This window comes from Mytilus californianus, unplaced genomic scaffold, assembly GCF_021869535.1.
Source record: "Mytilus californianus isolate M0D057914Y unplaced genomic scaffold, xbMytCali1.0.p SCAF_1, whole genome shotgun sequence".
NCBI classification, from domain to species: Eukaryota; Metazoa; Mollusca; class Bivalvia; order Mytilida; family Mytilidae; genus Mytilus; species Mytilus californianus.
In genome coordinates, this window is record NW_026262581.1 from 46,234,008 (window position 1) to 46,257,253 (window position 23,246).

Genomic DNA, 23,246 nt, shown 5'->3' on the forward strand with positions numbered 1-23,246 from the left:
TTTTAGTTGAAGATTTAAAATACTGTAATGACAGTTTTGTAGAGGTTCTTTTGGGTATTGAGCTATACATTTGCAAATTTGATTTGTTTACAGTTTGAGTTTAATTTCTTCTTTCATGATTTGATATTGTTTCTTATACATTGTAGATTCTACCACACTTTCCCGTTGATTGTGATATTTATCAAAGCAAGATAGTTTCAAACATCAAAATTTGAAGAGTAACCATACGGAATTGATAGCTATTGTAGTCGACGCGATTAAGTGGAAAAATCTGTTTCTGATGAGTGAACATGTCTAGTGCAATGTTCTGTTTGGAAATGGCAGAAAATTGCAGGATATAAATGTATCAAATTAACCTTATCTTTGTCAATGCCTTAAAAGAAGAAATTAATACGGTTTTTTTAACCATATTCTAAAATATAAGAAGAATACCATACCGAACTACGGGTAATCTACGACGTCACCATGACACAAAAAGGCATTTATGCATAGCAAGGACTATGTTCTACAAGTTTTGGAATAATTGATCTTTTCAATGGGAAAATAGATAACCTTCATAATGGTCCCAGTGGCCAAGCTTTGATTTAGTTGACCGAGAGCTTTCAAAAAAAGTTTTTGTTTTAAATTTACGACTCGACGAAAAGGTATAACTAGGGAATATATCATCCAACATCACATATTCGTTGTATTTATCAAATGTTACATTCAGTAAATAGTAATTTTGTGTACTGTAGTTACGTTTCTCAGTTCTCAGAATTTTCTGAAAGTTGGAGTCTCTTCAAAAAAGGTATATGTAAGAATAATATTGGCATCACTTAAATATTCCGTTTTATTGAATAATTTTAACAGCCTGTAAGAAGTACTTGAACGTCATCAATGGCTAAATCACTTAGGAAATTACTACCAAGTACTGCTTCAAATGTTATCTGCAATAGAGAACAATAGACGTGTTGCTTGTTCCTTTCATACTCATTCAATACCCAAGGATCGTTGACTCAAGTTTCTTGATACGTATAATTTGTTAAGGTCAAACTTGTACGTGTTTAATCTGTATAAAAATTGAGAGACGGGAACTGTAATATGCACATACATTTAAAAGTAAGATAGATTATCTTAATTTTTTATGTACTGCCCGTCGGGTACTACTAGTGGAGCAGCAACCATTGAGATGACGCCAGGTTTTTGGTGTTGTTCTTGATGTTGTTGTTCAATCTTTATTTTGTATATCCAGTTTTTTTTGTTGACTGTTGTTTGTCTTTTTCGTGGTTTTATTATTTGTTTTGGGTTATAGTGTCGGCAGATACAGATCACATTTTACAGATCACATGGAACGAGATAACTTTGATTTAATTCATTCTGAGTCACATCTCATCTGCAAAAGATCTAGATTTTATGATTTAAAAGGTACCAGACTCGTGTTACATATTATAATGCTGAGATAAGGAAAATGATTATGTAACACTATCTGAAATCGTTGTAACAATTGTTGACATTGTCTTTGAATGCATAGAATTGGTTTAAGGGAGTAGAGAAGACCCAAGGGAATTAACCCTTTTAAAAATCAGCTGAACGGTTTTATCACATACAATTAGTAAAGAGAAATCAAACTTCTCAAAAATTAAAATTAGTGTTTGTCAAACTGCTATATATCAATGAATTTATTCCTGTAAGGTTCAAATTTCTTAAAATTATTATATTTTGGCAACAGGTCAAGGACAATATTTTTTCAAAACATTATGAAAATCAAACGAGCAAAATTTATTTTAGTCAAAGCGTTGGGTACCCCCTGGAGTACTTACAGTGACTTAAATATTGCTGCTACCCGAGTCTGTAGTTAAAAGGCATATATATCTTGACAAAACTTGAACAACACAGGACTATAAGGTAGCAATTTTATGGGATTTCTTCTCACCTTGGAGCTGCTAGAACTATTTGCTTGTAGGCTAATTTCGGCAAGATGCCATTCATCTCCTTGATCTCCTGTTATATTCCAAATAAGACTGCTTCCTTGATATACATTTAAGGTTCCCATCCCAGAACCATCCATGTGGTGATGAAACTTTAGACATCCAGGGTTATCTGCAAATATGTAGCATTCATATTACAACGAAGTCTTCAAGAGACAGACGAGAGATCCCAATGGGATAATCAAACTCATTAGTCGAAAACAAACTGACAATGCCATGTCAAAAAAACGGAAATAATTGCTTATCGTCGTATAGAATGATTTGTAAAATAATGTACTTATTTGATGAATGGCTTTGCGATAAAGTTTAGTTCCCACTCCTATTGCCCTTCTAATAACCCCTTACTATCAGACGAAAATCGGTTAAAATGTTTTTTTAGCTCACCTGGCTGAAAAGCCGAGTGAGATTTTCTCATCACTTGACGTCCATCGTCGTCGCCAGTTAACTTTAACAATAAATGAAGAATATGTCCATGGGACACAGATGATGCCCCCGATTGTATATAACGCTATAAAGGGACATAACGCATGAACGGTTACGGGAAATAACTCAGGAACGGTAAAAATAACATCATCAAAATTCGAACTTGATCTGAGTTTTGTGGTCATAAGTATTATGTATAACATTTGGTTGAGGCAAACTTAAGTTAGAGAACGGACTTACAGACGGACAAGGATAACACTAAATGCCCCCTCTGAAACTACTAGGCCAAATTTAAACAAACTTGACCGCAATCATTATAAGGGTATCTAGTTTTAAAAATATTTCCGATGACCCTGCCTGTTAACCAAGATGGCCGACATCGCTAAAAATAGAACATAGTTGTAAAATGCAAGTTTTACCTATTATTTTGAAAATTGCTATAAAAAGAGAAAATCTGACTGTAGCAAAATTGTTAAGAATGTTGAGCTCTACCTTGTCATTTTACGTCAAAACTGTCAGACGACTTCTTATAGGAGTCATTTACCTTTAATGATGATTTTTACCAACGTTTTGCGTAATTCATGTGATTGCCTAATATCTTAAAAACTATAATACATAGATAGAATCTATAAAAGGAAAAATGATCAGCACGAAAGGATCTACAAATAAGTCAACATAGCCGAAATCTTCAGTCGACTCCTTATAAGAGTTATTGCCCTTTAATGATGATTTTCCCTTTTTTTGTCCAATATTTACGTATTGTCTTGAAAACTGTAGATATATTGAAAACTTCAAATAGCACAAATGATCAGCAAGACAAGATCTACAAATAAGCAATAATGGCCAAAATCTTCAGTCGACTCGTTATTTGAGTTTTGCCCTTAAATGATAATTTTTAACATGCTTATGCATTTTTTGCCTATTATCTTGAAATATATAATAGATAAATAGAAACTTTAAACAGGAAAAATTATCAGCAGGATGAGATCTACAAATATGTCAGCATGACTGAAATTTACAGTTAACTTTTAAAAGAGTTATTCCCCATTAACGATGACTTTTACTAAAAAGTGGCCATTATTGAAGATCCAGGTGAGCAACACAGGGTCTTTAGAGTCTCTAGTTCCAGCATATCCCCATTTTTACTCAACCTCTAACCCAGGTTCCCGTTCCCTGACTTCCGCTTCCTCTTGACTCTCGGTCCCTAATTCTTATGTTCCCTTACCCATGTTCATCCCTCTTTCATGTTTCATTTTTGCACGTTACAGTTTACTTGGCTATAAGATAAGAACTTCATATATGAACATTTTACTTGTTTAAGAAAAACTAAAAGTGATGTATTAATTCTTATGTTCCCTTACCCATGTTCATCCCTCTTTCATGTTTCATTTTTGCACGTTACAGTTTACTTGGCTATAAGATAAGAACTTCATATATGAACATTTTACTTGTTTAAGAAAAACTAAAAGTGATGTATTAAATGTCATTATTGTTGAAATTTTGAAAACAATTACTTCAATAAATTAACCTAATGATTCCCCTTCTATATAGCATATCAAAGTATCAAGAATACTGATGATATATTGTGAATACATAAGTTAAACTATTTTTTAATTCTGATTGCAATTGTTATAGCAAAATGTCGGTCGAGAGCGAATTTAAATTTATAAGTTTGAGAGTAACACATACATATAAAAGTTCAATAATTTTACCAAAAATGAAGTCACGTGACAGTAACCTTGCAACATCTCCCTCATGTTTGTTTGATGACTCCGTATATAAGTAGTAATCACCTTCATATGCTGACGACGGACCAGTACGTGAAGTGGATGTTTTGCCCTGCTTTGCAAAAAACATGTATTCAAAAATCAACGAAATGAAACAGCTTCTAAACGAAACAATAACCGTAGAATTCTGCATAGCAAATTGCCTTTTTAATAATACGAGACATAGTAAAAAAAGGATTAAAAATTGCCATTATTTAATGTGACTTACCTCTCATGTATGAATATAAATGTATATAATCCATAACCTTATTTTTCATCCAACGTGGTTGAAATGTGTACAATAAACTTTCAAAAACGCTTGTTACAAGATCGAAGATCATTTCAATAGTTAGACAAACTAGAATTTGATTTGTTTTTGGGATTTCTAGGGGAAAAAAAAAACATTTACATTCGCATTAACTGCCACTTTTTGTGTTCGATGATTTTTTCATTTCAAAAACGTCAAGGATTAAATTGAAATTATAGGGCATATTTGCATATGACTTTTAAGATAAAGAAATTGGACGCAAGAGCTTATAATTTTTTCCTATAAATGCATCAACCAGACAATGACAAGTTCAAAATGTAGTACATTTTTATATTGTTATATTCTAATCATTTTAACTTTAACAGAGTTATTAGAATATTAGAAGACGTGTCAGTTACTAAAATATATGCACCTGTCGTTATAGGATGTAGATGCAATTCTTTTTTGTGTAGGCAAAAAATTCCACATCTTTTCGCATAAACTTTGATCCCTTTTTTAACAGCCTAGTTGGATATTGGCTATTTAACGCTTTTTTTTTAAATCACTACCCAAATTAACTGGGGATGTTAGACTGAACGCCTAAATGAGAGGTAGTTACAAACGGAACTGTACATGTCTGTATTCACACATTGCAGATTAATTTCAGAAATATTTTTGTAAATTTCTCTCAAACATTCCAACTGGGAGAGGTGAAAGGAATTTATATCGTTCTCTTATATTACCATTATGATCTAATGTAACTCAGCGAATTTGGCACCTCTGTAATTTGAAAGAGACCGGTTTCAAATTGGACGCGGAAATCCAAAATACAAACATCTTTACGTATTATTAGGATTGAAATGAAAGGTGATGTTTCGCATTCAGCTCTTTAATGAAATATTGTTCATAAAAAGCCTATAAATTTAGGAATTTTCCCTCATGTCTGTCTTCTTGCCTTCATATACTGATTGATATACTGTCTAATCACTGTGACTTGTATATTTTGGAATTGCAACAGTGCGTTGAGCAAACAACAAATAATCAATTAATCGTATTCTTTTGAACAAATATCAATTAACTATAGTTTGGCGCATAACTTAAACGTTTCCTTTGATTTTTCGTATAGATTGTTTTCCTGTACTGTTTTTGACGTAGCGTTTTTGACGTAGTTATATGAAATCTCAAGGAAAGCAAAGAATGACTTTTCTATTTGAATAAATTTGTTACAATTACAGATCTTTTATTGTTTCTGAAAAATTATTCCAAACTTTTAAAGACGCGATACGATTTTGTAATTGACATATCGTAATGTCTGGTTGAGGATTTAACACTGCGTTCTAGATGATTTTGTGTTGCTTTGTCAGTCGGTTGTTGTCCCATTGACGTATAACGTGCGTGATATTTTATTAAAATGTATTACCGAATTTAATGTCCAGTCGAAATCGTCATTGAGATTCTGAAAAAATATGGAGCCCATGTTGTTCTCAAAGTTAGCATGATAAACTGAAAAAAATGGTAAATTATGTATTTCAATAACTTTGATACTCTTTAAAATTAAAACTATTGTTCAAAGATAGGGTTATTGAAAAAATTTCGTTACCCTTGTGGTCATTTTATAATTTGAAGTCAATATAGTCGTCCGGAACAGCAATTTACTCAGACTAGGTATTTGAGTATTAGTATAATATCAGAATTGGGTTTCTGGGTTAAATAGACTTTTTTTTTACTGTGAGGATTGGACTTAACCAACAGCACACCTTGCGGACTTCGGGGGATAAACAAGGGCCTGAAAACAGGAATGACAAACACAGTGAAATAGGTTTTAGATCTTCTTTCTTCAAAAGCGCACGAGAAAGTGCCACTTTTGAGACCGACATTCACTTGTTTAATTTCGCGTTACTGTTCCAGGTTCGACCAATCAGAATCGTTAAACACCCAAGCCACCTTAGTTACCCTGAAATTTAGGGGAAAAAGGGGCGTGGAAAGATCTTTGCTGGACAGAACAAAGAACCCTAATTGACCAGGTTACCTAGACATACATGTATGTTGTTTACACAACAACTTGTTTGTGTTCAAAGGAAAATAGGCTTAGTTAAAGAAACATGTCTATTTGTGTCTACTTAGCTTGTCGCTAAACATCTTATATTGATAAAAATAATGCCTAACAAAGAGAAAATCTAAAGTGACAAATGCCAAAATAAATATCTGCTAAATATCTATCGAGAATATAAAAATGATTTTCTTCAACAATTATGAACGAATATAAATCAACATTACTTTTTAATCACAATTGCAGCTTCGAAATAGACTTTAAATAAAGAAATTGAATTAAACTTTTTCCTTTTTGCTGAAAACTTAATTTTCACAAAAATATAAAATGAGCTATAAAATGACTCTATGAAAATAAGACGATGGACCATATTTTATTTTTAGTTACTAGTTTGTGGTGTTTAACGGAAAAACTCATTAAATATAACTAAGTAAAAACATGCTTCATCACCCAGTACAGATGCACCAAGTTACATTTATTTTAGACGAAATTAAGTAAAGTTATGTTGCTTGTATGGACTCCTCTAATAAGACAAGCAACGGATGTCTGATCTAAAATGCTCATGACAAATGAGAGATTTGTTACGCAATCGAGATAAAGTTACCCGATATAATAAGCACTGAAAAAAATACACATTTTCCCCAACAACTATAATGTTAGATGAACATTACATTTTTCACATTCGAAAAAAAAAAAGATTTATAATGAAATTTTCGACGGCATTTCGCAAATAACTAGGCAATGAACTGCCATGGTACAAAATAGCATTTAAAAAGTCAAACCATACCAAAAAAAGAACTGAATTTGGAACAGTCGTCACAACAAATGTTTAAGTACTGGACAAAATGGAAAAGCGTTCGTTCCTTAAGCAGATACCATTCAAATGTCGAGCTCATGGTATTTTTTTTTCACACTCCGAAACAGTGGTAACGTCCTTCTTGCTACGCTATGTTGACTGATAGTTTAGCGGAGCAACGTCACTGCTGTTTCGGAGATTGGTATTTTTTAACGAATCTACGCATATATTAAATTTCGAATACAGCACAGGTGGGACCTTCTTCCGTCATTTAAAGAAGAAAAAAAACATGCGTTTAGCTTTTCATTTGTCATAATAATGTAAAAAAAAGTCTTAATCAGGAGAAAGATACCACATGGGATTTCAATTTTGGTAGATTCGTAATAACTCTTTTTCACCTTTAGTTAGCTTCTTATTGATCAATCATTTTTTTTTTGTGTAATGTTTTTCGTGTAATGTTTTTCAAGACATGTTTTGCAAACTATTATTTGTTTTTTTTTTCACAATGGTCTTTTTCCCCTTCGACTTTTGATGCCTACCTCTTTTGAAAACAAAAATTACAACAAGTAATCTAACGATTAGTCTACAGATTATTATTTGTTGGAAAATATGGCCTTACTTATTCCCAGCTTTTATATACCAAGTTATGTAAGAAACTAGTCTGGACCAAACCAGAAAGTTACTTAACCGTGTGCTTTATAAAAAAATAAAGAGTGGATGCAAACTAAAATGTTGATTTAAAACAACAAAAAGCTATGAACAAATTTCTCTTCCCTAAAATAATTCATTGTTCAAAAGGACTTGAATTTTCCGAAACAATGTGTATAAAGTAGAAATAACATCCTTCCACCCTCCAGTACAGTGGTTTTCCAAATGAAATAATCTCTTTACGTTTCTTGTTTTTCTGAGAACCCTTTCTTACAAATAAATGAAACGCATAAATGTGTATCAAAGACCAACATGGAGTGTTTGGACTTAAAAGTCGACAATAAGTTTTGTGAGGTTTTCGGTTAGTATCACATTTCCGCTATAAAAATGATATCATTAGCAACAGTTTACTAGTACTCCTCTCTCTTGCTTTTTCTCTTGATTTTTTCACACTGGGTTTTAAACAAATAAAATATGTTTTGTCAGATGCGTCCAAAGTCTTTATGGTGATAATGATGGACAGTTGTTTAACGTCCAGTGGCTAATGAAATGCATATCTGAACATGATTATGTAATATAAATATTGAACTTACTTTGTTCTAGACTTGCACCCTGAGATGGATAATTAACGTTCTAGTTCACAGGTAACAGTCTGCAAAAAATCATGTCACCCGACCCGGACATAATTATTTCGACTCCGAGTCTTGAAGTGGCTGCGTATTTATACTTTCGACACAGCGATTCGGAGGCCCAACCTTAGCGTGTGTTTACCTGTTGGATGTGAGAACTCTAGGAACGACCATATTTATATACCCCAGTCAACTCTTAGGGTAAACATATTGTAAAGCTGTCTATAATGGTTGAAAACTTAATGTTGCCCTACAGATACCGTTTAGTATTTTCGTTGTTTGGTTGCTAATTGGCATATACCGCATCTCCTTATTTTCATATATTGAAAATATCGATTATGTATACGGTTATAATGCTTATAACTAAGCACGTTAAACGCGGATATCATATTACTCACTTTGGCATTGTAATCCTGTGAATCCGTTTGAACAGGTACAGGAAAAACTATTACCTGTCACCGAACAATTCCCACCGTGTTCACATGGGACTCTTGGACATGGCGTTACTTGAAAAGAATACATATAGTAGATGCAGGTACACATAAGAAGATGTCGTATGGATGCTAATGAGACAACCCTCCACCAGAGACCAAATGATATAGAATGTGTATATTTGAATTAGCAGAAAGAAACCGAGGTGCAGTAATTAAGTTGCCCAAAATAGTCATTTCGCCTTCGTTTTTAGAATCTCCAATTCTGTGTAACAGGTAAAACGTATGAATGTATAGTTGAAAGTTTCTGAATAATGCAAAACTTGTAATTTCTTTTTTTATGTGAATATTATTCGGTTATGGTGGTTGTTCATTCATGTTTCTTAATTTTAGTTTCTTCACAAATAGGTATTTATGGCAGCCTTCGTTAGACGTGTTTTGATATTGATGAAATTCAACTGAAATAATAAAAACGATTCTCCTATTCTGTTATGAATAGAAAGAGATGTCTGGTATGCGTCAATGGTAATGTAATAAAATGACAAAAATAACAAAAGACATCCAAATGGCAACAAACAGGCTTCCATAATAAACAGACTTCTACACAAAATACCAAATCAACTGTCCCTAGTCTATATAAAAGTAATGAATGTATAACAACAACAAGCATTGCACAAGGTCATGCTTTTTTTATTCTATCTTTGACGTATTCACACTAAAACATTGGAGGTGTACTATTTGACATTAAAGTCTTTGAGATTATGGGTTATTTGTAGTTGAATTTGGGCTCTGAACTAGTATTTATATTCTGCTAATACCCTTGAGCTGTTGTTTGTGCGTTTTATTATCTGTGTTTGTGCTTTATACAGATCTTACATGCATGAGTTAAGCCCCTTTCGAATTATTTTTAACAATTTAAAAAAATGTTCCTTTGTTTTGTTAAACACAACTGACCCAGGTAAAGGGGGAGGTTTGAACGCTAACCAACATGTTAAATATCGCATTATTTGAATATGTCTGTCACTATAGTTATCAAAGGTACCAGGCTTATAATTTTATACGCCAGGCGCGCGTTTCGTCTACATAAGACTCATCAGTGACTGTCAGTTCGAAAAAGTTTGAAAGCCAAAACAAGTACAAATTTGAAGAGCATTGAGGGCCAAAAATTCCAAAAAGTTGTGCCAAATACAGCTAAGGTAATCTATGCCTGGGATAAGAAAATCCTTAGTATTTCGAATAATTCACTAGCCTGGAACAGTTATCTACTGTTTACTGTTGGTTGCTGTCAGTTATATTTGTTTTTCGTTCATACTGCAGGTTTAATCAAATATTTCATAACTGTTTTCCACAAAACTACTGAACAGGATGATTTCTCTGATGTATGAGCATTTTTCGTATCTGTCATATACCTGTTTCCTGTTTGTTTTTATTTTGGTATGATTGAACACAAATTTCTCATGACTTCTATCAGTAATGCAGCTGAACAGAATGACTTCATATTTGGTTAGCCACTCAACCATCATGACCAAGATGAGTTGTGTCTGCAATTTTGGATGCCTCAAAATGTGTATATACTTCCTGTTTTCGGATACTTTGAATTGTGAATTTTCACGTGCCTAGCAAACCAACTGATTTATTCTTATTTGTATATAGAAGGAATCAATGTATATCTATTGAACTTATGATTTGTAATGTTAAAAAACTTGAAACTCAATTTAAAGAACAGAAAATTTTATATTAATATGATATAGATATCAACCAAAACATCTTCTAAAACATTTTGTAAACATTTTGCAGGCACTTGAAAGAAAATATCCCAAAAACATTTGTAAAACATTATTTGATGTTCATAATGTTTTTCAAACGTTTAGAAAATATTTTGAGAAAATATTTGTGAAATAATTATCAAAATATTTTATACGCCATTGTTTTTGCGATATTTTTACAACCATACACCTTTTTTTTTTTGCATACATTTTTTGGCGATATTTTCATGGCAATTGACATAAAAATATTTTTGTGTTTGCTGGGACATTACAATATTAAATTGATAACCTCTTTGAATTGGTCAGTGTATTCAAAGGATCAATAAGTGAAAAGGAATCGTACAAAAATGTATCTAAGTTTATGAACTCTATAAACAACATGACAGTTAAAGAATGAGACATTTCGTTTGTAATACGTTTTCTACGAGTTCATTCAAATTGTTGAACCAAATGTGTGTAGGTATAAAATAATTAAGTAAAGGTTAGCAGTTATTAGTGGTAACGAAATCCCGGACTTAATGATTTACCAGTGATACATAGATACATTTCTTTAAAATCTGTAACGCCAATACAGACACAGGCGTAGCGAACGAGGTCCTGATGGATATTTGTTTAATAGGCAATCTTATTATACGTCAGTTATCTTTTTCTATATACGTCGCAGAATTTCAACTGCAGCTACGGGATTGGAGAATGTAGAGAATACCGCGGGAGTTACGACGTCGCGTTTTACCTATTATATCTAGGGTTGACGTTAGTGCGGGACGTAGCCTTAGGATTCAGAATATATATGAAGGAAACGTAAAACAGTATGGTTGTGTTTCTCCTTTTTATGTTACGATAGTTGATTAAGCCCCGACATTTATTGTCTGTTGCCTCTTTCGGTATAATAAAACACTTACTGACTGGATATTCGTGGAATAGTAAGTTTAATGTCCCTTCGGATACAACTATTGACCCCGGCTACGCCTCAGGGCAATTGTTGCTACTCGGGGGACAATAAACGTGCTATTGCACTAATACCCAGTCAATAAGTATAAAATATCACATCTCCTTATACTATAATAAAGATATCCGATAAAAACATATTTTCCAAAAAACAACATTAAGATACAATGTAGGTTATTTGGCAACAACGGACGATGATCCTGACTTAGGACAGGCACAAAAAATGGTTAAACTAGGTTTTGTTAGACCATAACTATCCCCCTTCTAAAATACAATGAGAAGATAATTAAAACGCTCATAAAAGAACATATTATGATAAAACCAAGTACAGTATAAGCACTTAACTCTAAAATCTTTTATCCATTTGGAAACTTCTAAATTGAAGTTGTGGCATGTTAATCTGATCTATATGTTTATTAATTGATTGATTTGTGGAATTATTGATTAATTGTTTGTAGCTTGTTGATCATCCAGTGGCAAAAATTGTTAGCTTATTTAGAACCATAAACTTATAAAATGAACAACTAATACAATTGAAAAGTTCTGTAGTCAGCTGATGAATATAAAGGAAAGGCATATATGAATATATAATTTTGGTGTTTGATGGAATATAAAAAAAGAAAAATAGATTGCTATATTTCGTAAGCTTACATGCACAATTTTCACCAATGAATCCATTTTTGCAAGCACATTTTGGCTGAAATTCATCAAGAAAGCACGTCCCACCATTGTCACAGCTATAGTTATCGCATGGAGTACCTGATATAAAAATCAAGTAATAGGTTAAAATAATTCTAGAAAGTAAAACCATTTGACGATCGTATATTGTCTTTTAAATATTTATTTTCTTTCTTTGTGTGTTGTTATGATAAATTCTAATAGATGGATATTTCATAATTTTAAGAAAACCCCATCATGATCACAGCTATAGTTAACGCATGAAGTACCTGTCATAATAATCAATCGACCTGATCAGTTAAGCCCTTTTCAACTGATTTTTACTATTATAGTTTGTTCTTATGTTGTGCTGTAGCACCACTGTCCTAGGTTAGGGGCTGGTTGAGCGCTAACAAACATGTTTAATCCCGCCACATTCTTTATGTTCCTGTCCCAAGTCTGGAGCCTGTAGTTTAGTGTTTTTCGCCTGCCAAAACTGTATTATGTTTTTGAAAACAATATGCATTTACAGATGTTAACTTAACTTGATTTATAGAATTTGTGTCTCTTGAAATAAAAAAAAAGCGATGTCTATCAATTGAGCGTAATTATTTGAGTCAATGTTTTCTTTTAAATGATAATGCAATTGAATTTCTATGTACACATAATAACCATTATAAAATGATCAAGAGCAACTGTGTCACTACGTCATGCCATCAAACTGACATTGTCTTTATCAAAAGTGAATGCAGGACTTTCTTTATAGGCATTTCATTTATGGATTAGTCTTAGTGATATATGGACTTATTTATAATTTTATATTCATAATTTAGGAAATTTTAATAAATTGTATTTTGGACGTAAGATGACACAACGGTGCAATGAAATGGTAGAAATTGTAAACAATGTATAAGTTTCCTAATGTTAATAATGCAATTTTAAGTGAGAAATTATCTTTTGTTAATTTACAGTTCAATTTAATAAATTTAAAATCTGAGTTACAACTTAATTGCATTCCACAGCAAATTTTGTTCCAGCTGTTTACATCAAATACTACCTAAGTAATTTAAACTTAAATTGAAATCAAAAAGTTATTTCTTATTTCCTGTTTCAATTGTATTGGTATTTTTGAAATAACCATTCTTACTTACGCTGGATACAGTAATTTTAAATTTGGTAAGGGTATAAGCTAAAGATTTAATTTATATTTAGTTTTGTTTTTCTTTTTTCTTCTTTTTGGCATTGTTTTGATATTTTTTATTTTTCTTGTATTTTTAAAGTTCTAATCATTAAAGTAATGGCATTAACGGTATAAATTTTACTGCGCCAATAAACAATTAACTTATTTTGATTTTTTATTTATTTTAAAATTCAACTTTCAATCAATAATCCATTAAAAAAATGAAAACAACACGTTATAAATTCCATGCGTCAGAAGCGCTTTTCTGGATTTACCTGCACCAGGAACGCTCAACGCCAAATTTGTGAAAGCCAAGGATGTATAAGAACTGAAACAGTTGAAGACCTATACGACAAAAAAAGACCTAAAAATTAGCCAAATCCATATAAAGTCAACTTTGCCTGAAGGAGTTAAAACCTCAGTTTCTTATCAGTTTCAAAATTTATAAAGGACTTATAAATGTGCTTCGTGGCATTTGTGACTCATTTATATTTCTTTGTTTTGAACTGTGAATATGCCTAAACAATAGGATAATCCCTTACTCAGAACATGATGTACATTCATTCATCACAATTATGGAACATCAAAGTCTACATTTTCATTGGCAGAGAGCACTTTGACTTTTTGAAACTAAATATTAGCACATACTTACAACTTCTCGTCCAATCAAATTGCTTGAATTTGCCTTCTAATTTTCATAGTACATACTTTTTCCGTGTACTAAGTAAATCTGCATGAATGACCACAAGGGGTAAGATTTCATCGTATTGCAATCAAGATATTAAAACAAAAATTGCCACTGGCTATTTTGGAACAAATTGCTGTGTCCCAAATTGAAAAAAGTTTGGTATTAGTTTTCATATTGATTTTTAAATACCAGGCTATTAAAATATTTGGATTTAAAAAATATTTTTGACAATTCTAAGTTTCTTTCATTTGAATAAAGTATAACAAATATTGTCCTAAACATTGATTAGAGTACAACGCTATCTTATAATTGTGGTAATTTATCATCCATGCAATTACTATGTACACAAAAAAGTGTGTACTATGAAATCTTGTGAAGGGAAATTAAGGCAACTTGATGATGATTTTTTTATAACTTTCTTTAGGAAATTGATCTATTTTATCATGAATTGAAAAACCGTGGTAATATCTAAAGGGAATGTGCCACGTATATATATATATTTGTTGCACCTTTTGTTTGCGGTAAGGGTTTAAGAACATCCGTTGTTCGACTTGCTAGTCAAATGCGTTTTGTTAAAATATACTTTTTCACGTTTTTAGTTTTTTGGAAAATTTTGTTTGTGCTTTACCAAGAAATTTATTTTGCATGCACACGTATAAAAATTGCGATTATTAACCAACGCAATCAAAGGTTTAAACGTTGTTTTTATTTTGAAAAAAAAACCCAAAAAAACCTATATTCTTTGATTTATTGGTAGTTGTTTCTAATGCCTATCCGGTAGACTGTCTATGGGAATATATATCTATATGTTTATCTTTATTATAGCATTAGTTTTACTGTGAAATTGAAAATTATTTTTAAAACATGTACAGCTTCCACTGCAATTTAATTATACATGCCTGCTTATGGCCAATTTATTTTGTCGTCTTACCGTTTAAAGAAGTACACGTATTAAAACATCGCTTTATATCAATATAAATACTAACACCAGCAGCTACCATATTTTCATTCTGGAGTCAAGGGCCTTTTGAAATCACATATTTTACTATGATGCTAGTGGGTAAATTCACTAAACATAAAATTTAGTTAATTAACTCCGTTTTACAAACACCTGTGATACAAGTACAGCCAAAATAAACTGTCAATAGACCAATTAAAAGATTACTTGAGTTGTAAATATGTGCTAAATTGGATAGTCTATAAAAAAGTATATACTCGCTCTAAATTTTATAGTACATACCTTTTCATAGACTAAGCGATATGTATTTGTAATTTAGGCTCACATATAATGCGACTTATTAAGAAAGGAACTGTACTTTTGAAGAGTCGTGACAACAATAGTTTAAGTACGAGACATAATGGATGAGCGTTAGTACGTTGAAGGGGCATAAGCTGTTCATATTCATCGATTTGACTCAAATTTTCATATTTAATTTATAACATATATATTACTAAACGGAATATCTAAATTTAACTCAAAAACGGAAACGCTTAAAAGTAACTGGAAATTAATCAATTTTTATGACCACTTCAAAGATCTTCGACCGGAAATGAATTTTGATTTTGACAATGAATCAACTGAAGAAAGTAATTGTTGTGTTTTCGATGAGCTTGATGCTGAAATAACAAATAATGAAGTTAAGCAGGTTATTAAACTATTGAAGCGTAGTAAAAGTCACGGACTTGACCTTTTGTTAAACGAGTATTTCATTGAACTTTGCGACTTTTTGCTTCCATTTATAGTCGAGTTATTTAACGCTGTTCTCGAGAATGAAAACTTTCCAAAGTCTTGGTGCGAAGCAATAGTCATATCGGTTTATAAAAATAAAGGGAACGTAAATTTTACTAATAATTACAGAGGGATAATCCTCTTGAGCAATTTAGCCAAGTTATCCACAGCTGTTTTAAACCAAAGACTGCTAAAGTGGGCATGTACAAACGACATTATAAGTGACGAAAAATTGGGATTTAGACAAAGTCATGGCACGGCAGATGCAATATTCGTACTGCACTCTCTTATAAATAGGACATTATCAGATAAGAAACGACTCTACTGCTGTTTTGTGGACTACAAGAGAACGTTTGATAGCATAAATTGTACAAAACTTTGGATGAAGCTTTCACATGTAGGAATCCGTGGAAAGTTATTGACAGTTGTGCGTTCTATGTACGAAGTGACAAAATCTTGTTTTCGTTTCAACGGTTCGTACTCTGAACTTTTTGAAGATCAAATTTTTTTACCACAAGGTGAGGTTTTATCGCCTATATTCTTCTCTTTTTATGTCAATGACTGTTAAATGTTCTTCTTAATCGATGGATTCATCCCTCTTGAGCTGAGAGATTTAAGTCTTTTTCTTCTAATGAATGCGGATGATGTGGTGCTTTTTTCGTAAACCATACAAGGTCTACAGTCAATGCTGAATTCATTAAAACTATATACTGTAAAAAAACGATTTTACAGTTAACATTGACAAAACTAAGGTAGTTGTGTTTCGAAAGGAGGTCTAGTCAAGGATTATAAGAGATTGGTCTACAATAACTAGAGCGTAGAGACGGTCGATGACTTCTGTTACTTGGGATTTAATTTTAAATGCAATGGAAATGTTGTATTTTCACAGAAAACGCTGGCATAACAAGGTCGAAAATCAATGTTTGCCATGTTATCAACGTCAAGGAATTACTATTTAAACACTCAAACTCTCCTGTCTCTATTTGTTGTGTACGTAGGTAGTGTAATTTCATATGCATGCGAAATCTGGGGATTCTATAAAGCTGATGATGTCGAAAAAGTCCACTTGCATTTCTGCTATGATATACCTGGAACTAGGAAGACTTCCAATGATTATTTCAAGGAAAATTCAAATTTTTGAATATTGGTTCAAAATACTGTCAACAATAACTGTATTTAAAGCTCCGTACATAAAGAAATATGCATCGATATTGATCGAAAGCGTTCAAAAACTGAAGATTGGGCAACGTTAATTAGAGATGAGCAAAACAACATTGGACTTGGAGATATGTGGTTTAAACAGTCAGAGCTCGTATTTGAGATTGATTTTCCTCTGATTAAGCAACGACTTTTAGATATTAAAAAACGTCAGATGTATTCGTTAATTGATAGCAGTAGTAAGTGTCGTATCTATAAATACATTATAAACAGCTTTGATTATAATTTTATTTGACGAGGTATATCCCTACTGTACATGTGTACCGGACAGCACTATCTAAAATAAGACTTTCTTCGCATTCGTAATCAGTTGAAACTGGACGATATCAAAGCGTTTAGTTGTCACGTCGTACATGTATAATTTGCCGTCAGTGTATTGAAGACGAATTTCATTTTATCTTAGTGTGTCCAAAATATAAGGAACTTAGAGTAAAATTCATCAACAAATATTACTGGTCTAGGCCAAGTGTGTTTAAATTCATTGAACCTTTGAGTATAAAGAATACCAAACAGTTAACCAATATAGGAAAAAAACATTTTTACTGCTTTTAAAATCAGAGATAACATTATAACATGAACATTATTTATCTGTTTAAATGTTTACTTTGAAGTTTTTATATTGCTACCGATAAAATGTAAAGTTCATGCTAATACAGAATTTGAATTAAGAAAGCCAAAATGCCAGAGAAAACGACGGGGAAATCAAACAAAGTGTAGTAGTCAGTCGACAACCAGCTTTAGTTTTTCAGAGCCATAAAATTAAATTTACTTTTGTCATAATCATAACGTCACGATGACGTCATGAATATCACGTCATTGCTTCAAAATAAACTTAATGGTCATGACTCATAAAGTATTTAGTGTATTAAAATTTGCAATGTTTTGATTTATAATGCATGATTATTGGAATTGATGAAACTCAGTCATGTTATTATGACCAATATGTTGTAATAACAATGATACGAGTCATTTTGAATATCGGCATAATGAAAATGTATTCGATGACGACTTTTTTTTATCAAGACACTACATACACAATTATTGTATTTTAATGGCGCTTCGTAATCTTCAACAGGGTATTTGAATACAAGTTTTAAATGATTTGAATTTATTACAATACAAACAATTTTTGCTCTCTTTCAGAAAATGTCATCTAAATTTGTTGTAATGAAATTTGTCAAAGAAAGCTCTAATTGAATGATGTTTAATTGTCATTTCGAAGTATTTGTGACGAAAAGGATTAACACTTTACCTTGGCTTCTATTTTGCTGGCAACTTAGTTATCGTTTGAAGTGAAAAATATTTAAATCTACATATTAAATGGATAAAAAAAAAATATCAAAATTCTCTGCTCTATAGATTTTCCTAAATGGAATCTAAAACTTAGCATAATTAATGCTTAAATGAGATTTTAATTTGTGAACTACTGCTTATAAACTGTTACACTTCCCATGCTATGTGATGTAGAGACATGCATCATAAATGTCAGCTAAAAGACAAATTTATAAAAAAGATAAAAAGTTTTGTTTGACAAATTTTATACTAACTTTATTACAACTAGTTTAAATTACATTTTCTTACGACTTCAAGGATAAATACTATGCCTGGTCTTTTCTGTTTAATTATTTATGAATTATTGTACATCGCATACACTGGCGTCAATCGTTTGTTACCAACCGACTGTCCCTAGTATAGATAAACACATCTTCTCTCTTCAAATCCTTTTAAGACGCTTTTATTCTTATTTAGGTTACAATATTTCAAGTTCATGACACAAAAGCGTTGAAAATAATGTATGCTTTGAGGGGGGTTATTTAAAAGTGGCTACGACTTTATAAAAATAAGAATATGTGGTATGATTGCAAATGAGACATCTCTCATATATATAAAACATCCTGAAAATATACCCATTCATATATATGACATCCTGAAAAACAGACCCATTCCAGCTTAATACCTATCACACCTTTATATTATACTTTTTTTTCATACAATAATCTGGAATTTCTATGGGATATTTAAAATGTGTTATTTCGGTATATTCCGAACTAACCCCGCCCCCTTAACAATGTTTAGTAGCCCTGATAGTTCACCCCGATATATCACTTCCGGTGACCGGAAATTGCGTTCTCAATACGTATGCACAGTTGGCATAAAGGAGTGATATATTGAAAAGTGTATTCAGTATAATATAACACATACTGCCTTAGTATCTTGTGTTACGCCGGAATAACACTCTCTATTACAGGCAGTTTGTGTATATTATTATACTGGGATAATATATCCCAGCTAATCCTGCAATTTGATTTCCTACCTTGACAGTGTATGTATGAGCCTATATATACTGTGAACAAAAATGAAAAAAAAATTATAATGGTAATCAAAATTTGAAATGAGGGCAGTCGAGTATAATATAATTGTTATTCGGACTCCACAGGGAAGATCAAGAAGAACAAATAATATATGGGAAGTGAAAAACATGGTAGATGTATTGCAAGTTGTAAGAGAACTGACAATTCTCCTTTCTGGTACACAGAAATTCGTTCACCTCAGTTTTCACGGGGTCCGTGTTCTTTCTATTGTCCCTTTATTTCCCTTATTCTTGACTAGAACTTTGGTTTCCTGCCCTTTCTGCTGACCTAGTGACATTTTGAGCAAAACAATCCTGAATTAAACCATGATTTAAACCTGCCTACTAGCAAGTCTAAATTAAACCAAGATTAAACTGGTATTTAAACCAAATTTAATTTAAACCACTTTTATGAATACGGTTTAATTTCAAACTTATTTTAAATTTAAACCACCTAAATGAATACGGGCCTTAATTTGTAAAGTCAGATACTTTTGTTCCTATGGTGTGCCGTTACACCACTGTCCAAGGTTAAACGAAGCATAGGGGGCGTGCAAACATGTTTTACCCCGCCACATTTTGTATGTGCCTGTCCAAAGTCAAAGACCTGTAATCCAGTACTTGTAGTATGTTACTGTATATAATATATGTCCTTCGTTTGTTGTTTTGTATATAAATCAGGACGTTTGTCTTTTTCATTTAAGTTCATTCACATTTTGTTATGTCGGGGTCTTTTATGTCTTGATATGTGGTAAGGGTTATGCTCATTGTTGAAAGCAGTCCGGAGAATTATAGTTGCTAACATCTACGTCATTTGGTCTCTAGTGGATAGTTTTCTCATTGACAATCAATACAACATCATGACCTTTTGTCCTGATAATAGCATTGAAATTTCTAAAAGCATTATAATATTTGCGAAAATGTGCGAGCTTTAAAACAAATATGCATATATATCTACCTTTATATTCACTCCAAATAAATAGGCTTACGAATATCACTGTAGTGGACAGAAATAAACATGCGGCAATTTTCAATTTCCGATTTGTACTCGACGAAACTGTTGTTTTCGTAGATGACTTGTCCATACCTTTATACCTAGAAAATAATCTATTAATGGTACAGTGAATGAGCATTTGACTTTAATTTTGCTACAAAATTTGCTCTCTTGAGTTTATGTAGGACTCATTAAATATACCGAGGTTATAATTTAATACGCCAAACTCGATTATTTCTTCTTAAGACTCATTGGTGTCGCTTGGATCAATAGATATAAGAAGATGTAGTTTGAGTGCCAATGAGACAACTCTCCATCCAAGTCAAAATTTATAAAAGTAAACCATTATAGGTCAAAGAACGGTCCTCAACACGGAACCTTGGCTCACACCGAACAGCATGCTATAAAGGGCCCCAAAAAATTACTAGTGTAAAACCGTTCAAACGGGAAAACCAACGGTCTAATCTATATAAAAAAAAACGAGAAACGAGAAACACTTATGAACCACATCAACAAACGACAACTACTGAATATCAGATTCCTGACTTAGGACAGGTGCAAACAATTGCAGCGGTTTTAAACGTTTTAATGGTACCAAACCTTCACCCTTATCTTAAACAATAGTGTAACTTCACAACAAGGAAAGACACACTATAAAATATCTATTGAAATGGCTTTACTCAATCAAAAGCCATATTAACACCAGTGAACATACCCTGAAGAAATAAATTTGATCTATGATACAATGTAAATACAAAATGAATAAACTAAGAGAAGAATAGTCAAAGTAACATGTAAGCACAGTTTGAAAAAAAAAAAAAATGTGAAGTTGAAAACATGTTGTTTTTAATTCTTGACTGTAATTTGGTAGTGTTTCCATGAATTTTTATTGAAATATTTCTTCCTTACTCGAAAAACAATTTCTTCAATTAAGTATTGGTTACTGGATGTCATACAAACAATCAATCAATCAATGATCAGTCATTATGAAATATGCGTCTCTTTATGTTATGCAAAGTATCAATCAATAAATAAATCATTTCATTAATCAACCGACCAATACATCTACCAGCCAACCAAACAATCATTTAGAAGCATGTTAAACTAAAAGAATATGAAATGACCTTCATCAGCAATCGTTTGCTAAAACAGTTATTTGCTTAAACAATTATCTTATATTTATTGGTAGCAATGGCGTTAAAGATTTCAATGTGCAAAGAAAAAAGTAGAATAACAAAAATATCGAACTCCAAGAAAAATTCAAACAGAAAGTCCTTTATCAAATGGCAAAATCAAAAGCTCAAACATATCAAATGAATGGAGAACAACTGTCATGTTTCTGACTTGGTACAGGCATTTCCTTATGTAGAAAATGGTGGATTAAACAAACCTGGTCTTATAGCTAGCTAAACTTCTCACTTGTATGACAGTCGTATCTATAATTAGATTAGACTTTTTAGATGATCCCTTACTTAAATGTCTCTTTAACAAAAATATCAAAAACATCATCTTCAAATATATATTTCCAGAATAAAAAAAAAAACCAATAAAAAATGTAAAGTGGGGATGTTGGAGGTCTGTTATAACAATCTCTACCTATTGACCAATTGACAGGCGTTCCAAAAAATAAAATATCAAAACGATACATTCTCTCCAAAGTAAATCCATATGAGGAATTTACAAGACATGATGTTGCGTAATATGTAAAAGTTTGAGAATTAAGTTTCTCTAATTATCATGCTATTTTCACATTTCTCAATCGTTGTGAGAAAAATATTTCTCATCTCTAGAGAAAACTTTGTTCTAGGCAATTGGTTAGTCGAAATGCAATCATGACGTCAAATGTTCTTGATTTCTAATAAATTTCCTTTTGTGACGTCATAAAAGAAGGCGACCATGCCTGATGAAGTCACATATAAAGAATACAACTTTCTGCAAATCTTTGAAAAGGAAGGATAGACCTTCTTTGGATATCGTCCAAAAATCATTAGAGAAACAGATTCCACCACTATATCTCGTGAATTTCGATATTCCTCTACTCTCAACAGTTAAATTTTAAATATTAAAAAAGCTCGACAAGCCTCGCGTTTTAAATCTTAACATTTAACTATTTCGAGTGGAGAAATATCGTAACACACTTGATGAAGTGATGGAATCTATATATTTCTTGGAGTCGGCTGTTTGAGATCAAGAGTAATATACTGGTGAATTCATTAAGATCTTCAATAGAGAATTTCACAATCTTCTATCATAAACTGATTGTACCTGTAATTCAGACATTCATCTTAGAAAACATCTCCGTTTAGATGGTCACACTACAATATTTCAGATCTTGTGTTTCTTCTCATGAAGTCCTTGATAGAAGGTTGCTGCTTACAAGGAAGCTTTTGAACAAAAAAATTCCTATTGGTAAAGTTTGTGTCATCCATTCGAATATTAAAGGAAGTAGTCATGATTTGGTTGACTGCTATTGAATATATGTGTCATAGATGACCACGAATATGTTTCAATTGTCGTTACCACAATCCCATTTTCTTCTTTTTAAAAAAAAAGAGTGTATCTATAGGTAAGTTTGTCAATTGAAAAATCCAGTGAGTTTATAAACATTTGCATATGACTAGATAATACTCATGAGTGAGAACTCCTGTCTTCTACTATAATTATTCATTTTCATGAGTTTGATCCTCACATTGCTTAACTTTGAAGGAATATTTTTTTATATGAAGATATTTAGTTCATTTCATCTCAACTTAATTGCA

The 23,246-nt window shown here is 32.0% G+C and overlaps 1 protein-coding gene across 2 annotated transcripts; it reads right to left on the reverse strand.

Moving 5' to 3' along the window:
- Positions 1-811: 811 nt before the first annotated feature.
- Positions 812-22,870, reverse strand: LOC127704442 (MAM domain-containing glycosylphosphatidylinositol anchor protein 2-like). 2 transcript variants are annotated; one of them, XM_052208491.1, is made up of 8 exons: positions 22,753-22,870; positions 20,452-20,588; positions 12,323-12,430; positions 8,925-9,032; positions 5,824-5,906; positions 4,103-4,229; positions 1,913-2,079; positions 812-926 (listed from the first exon to the last, which is right to left on the reverse strand). In XM_052208491.1, the coding sequence occupies exons 2-8, from the start codon at positions 20,576-20,578 to the stop codon at positions 843-845; spliced, it is 804 nt and encodes a 267-aa protein (XP_052064451.1). In that variant the 5' UTR covers positions 20,579-20,588; positions 22,753-22,870; the 3' UTR covers positions 812-842. The 2 variants fall into 2 exon arrangements, with proteins under 2 accessions (XP_052064451.1, XP_052064461.1); XM_052208501.1 differs by lacking the exon at positions 12,323-12,430.
- Positions 22,871-23,246: the final 376 nt, after the last annotated feature.

Excerpts from the sequence above, each read along its gene's own strand:
- LOC127704442 (XM_052208491.1), bottom strand. The coding sequence starts at position 20,578 with ATGGACAAGTCATCTACGAAAACAACAGTTTCGTCGAGTACAAATCGG. Across the intron at positions 9,033-12,322 it reads CATTGGTGAAAATTGTGCAT|TAACGCCATGTCCAAGAGTC; the intron begins GTAAGCTTACGA and ends ATTCTTTTCAAG. Across the intron at positions 2,080-4,102 it reads GTCACGTGACTTCATTTTTG|ATAACCCTGGATGTCTAAAG; the intron begins GTAAAATTATTG and ends ACATATTTGCAG.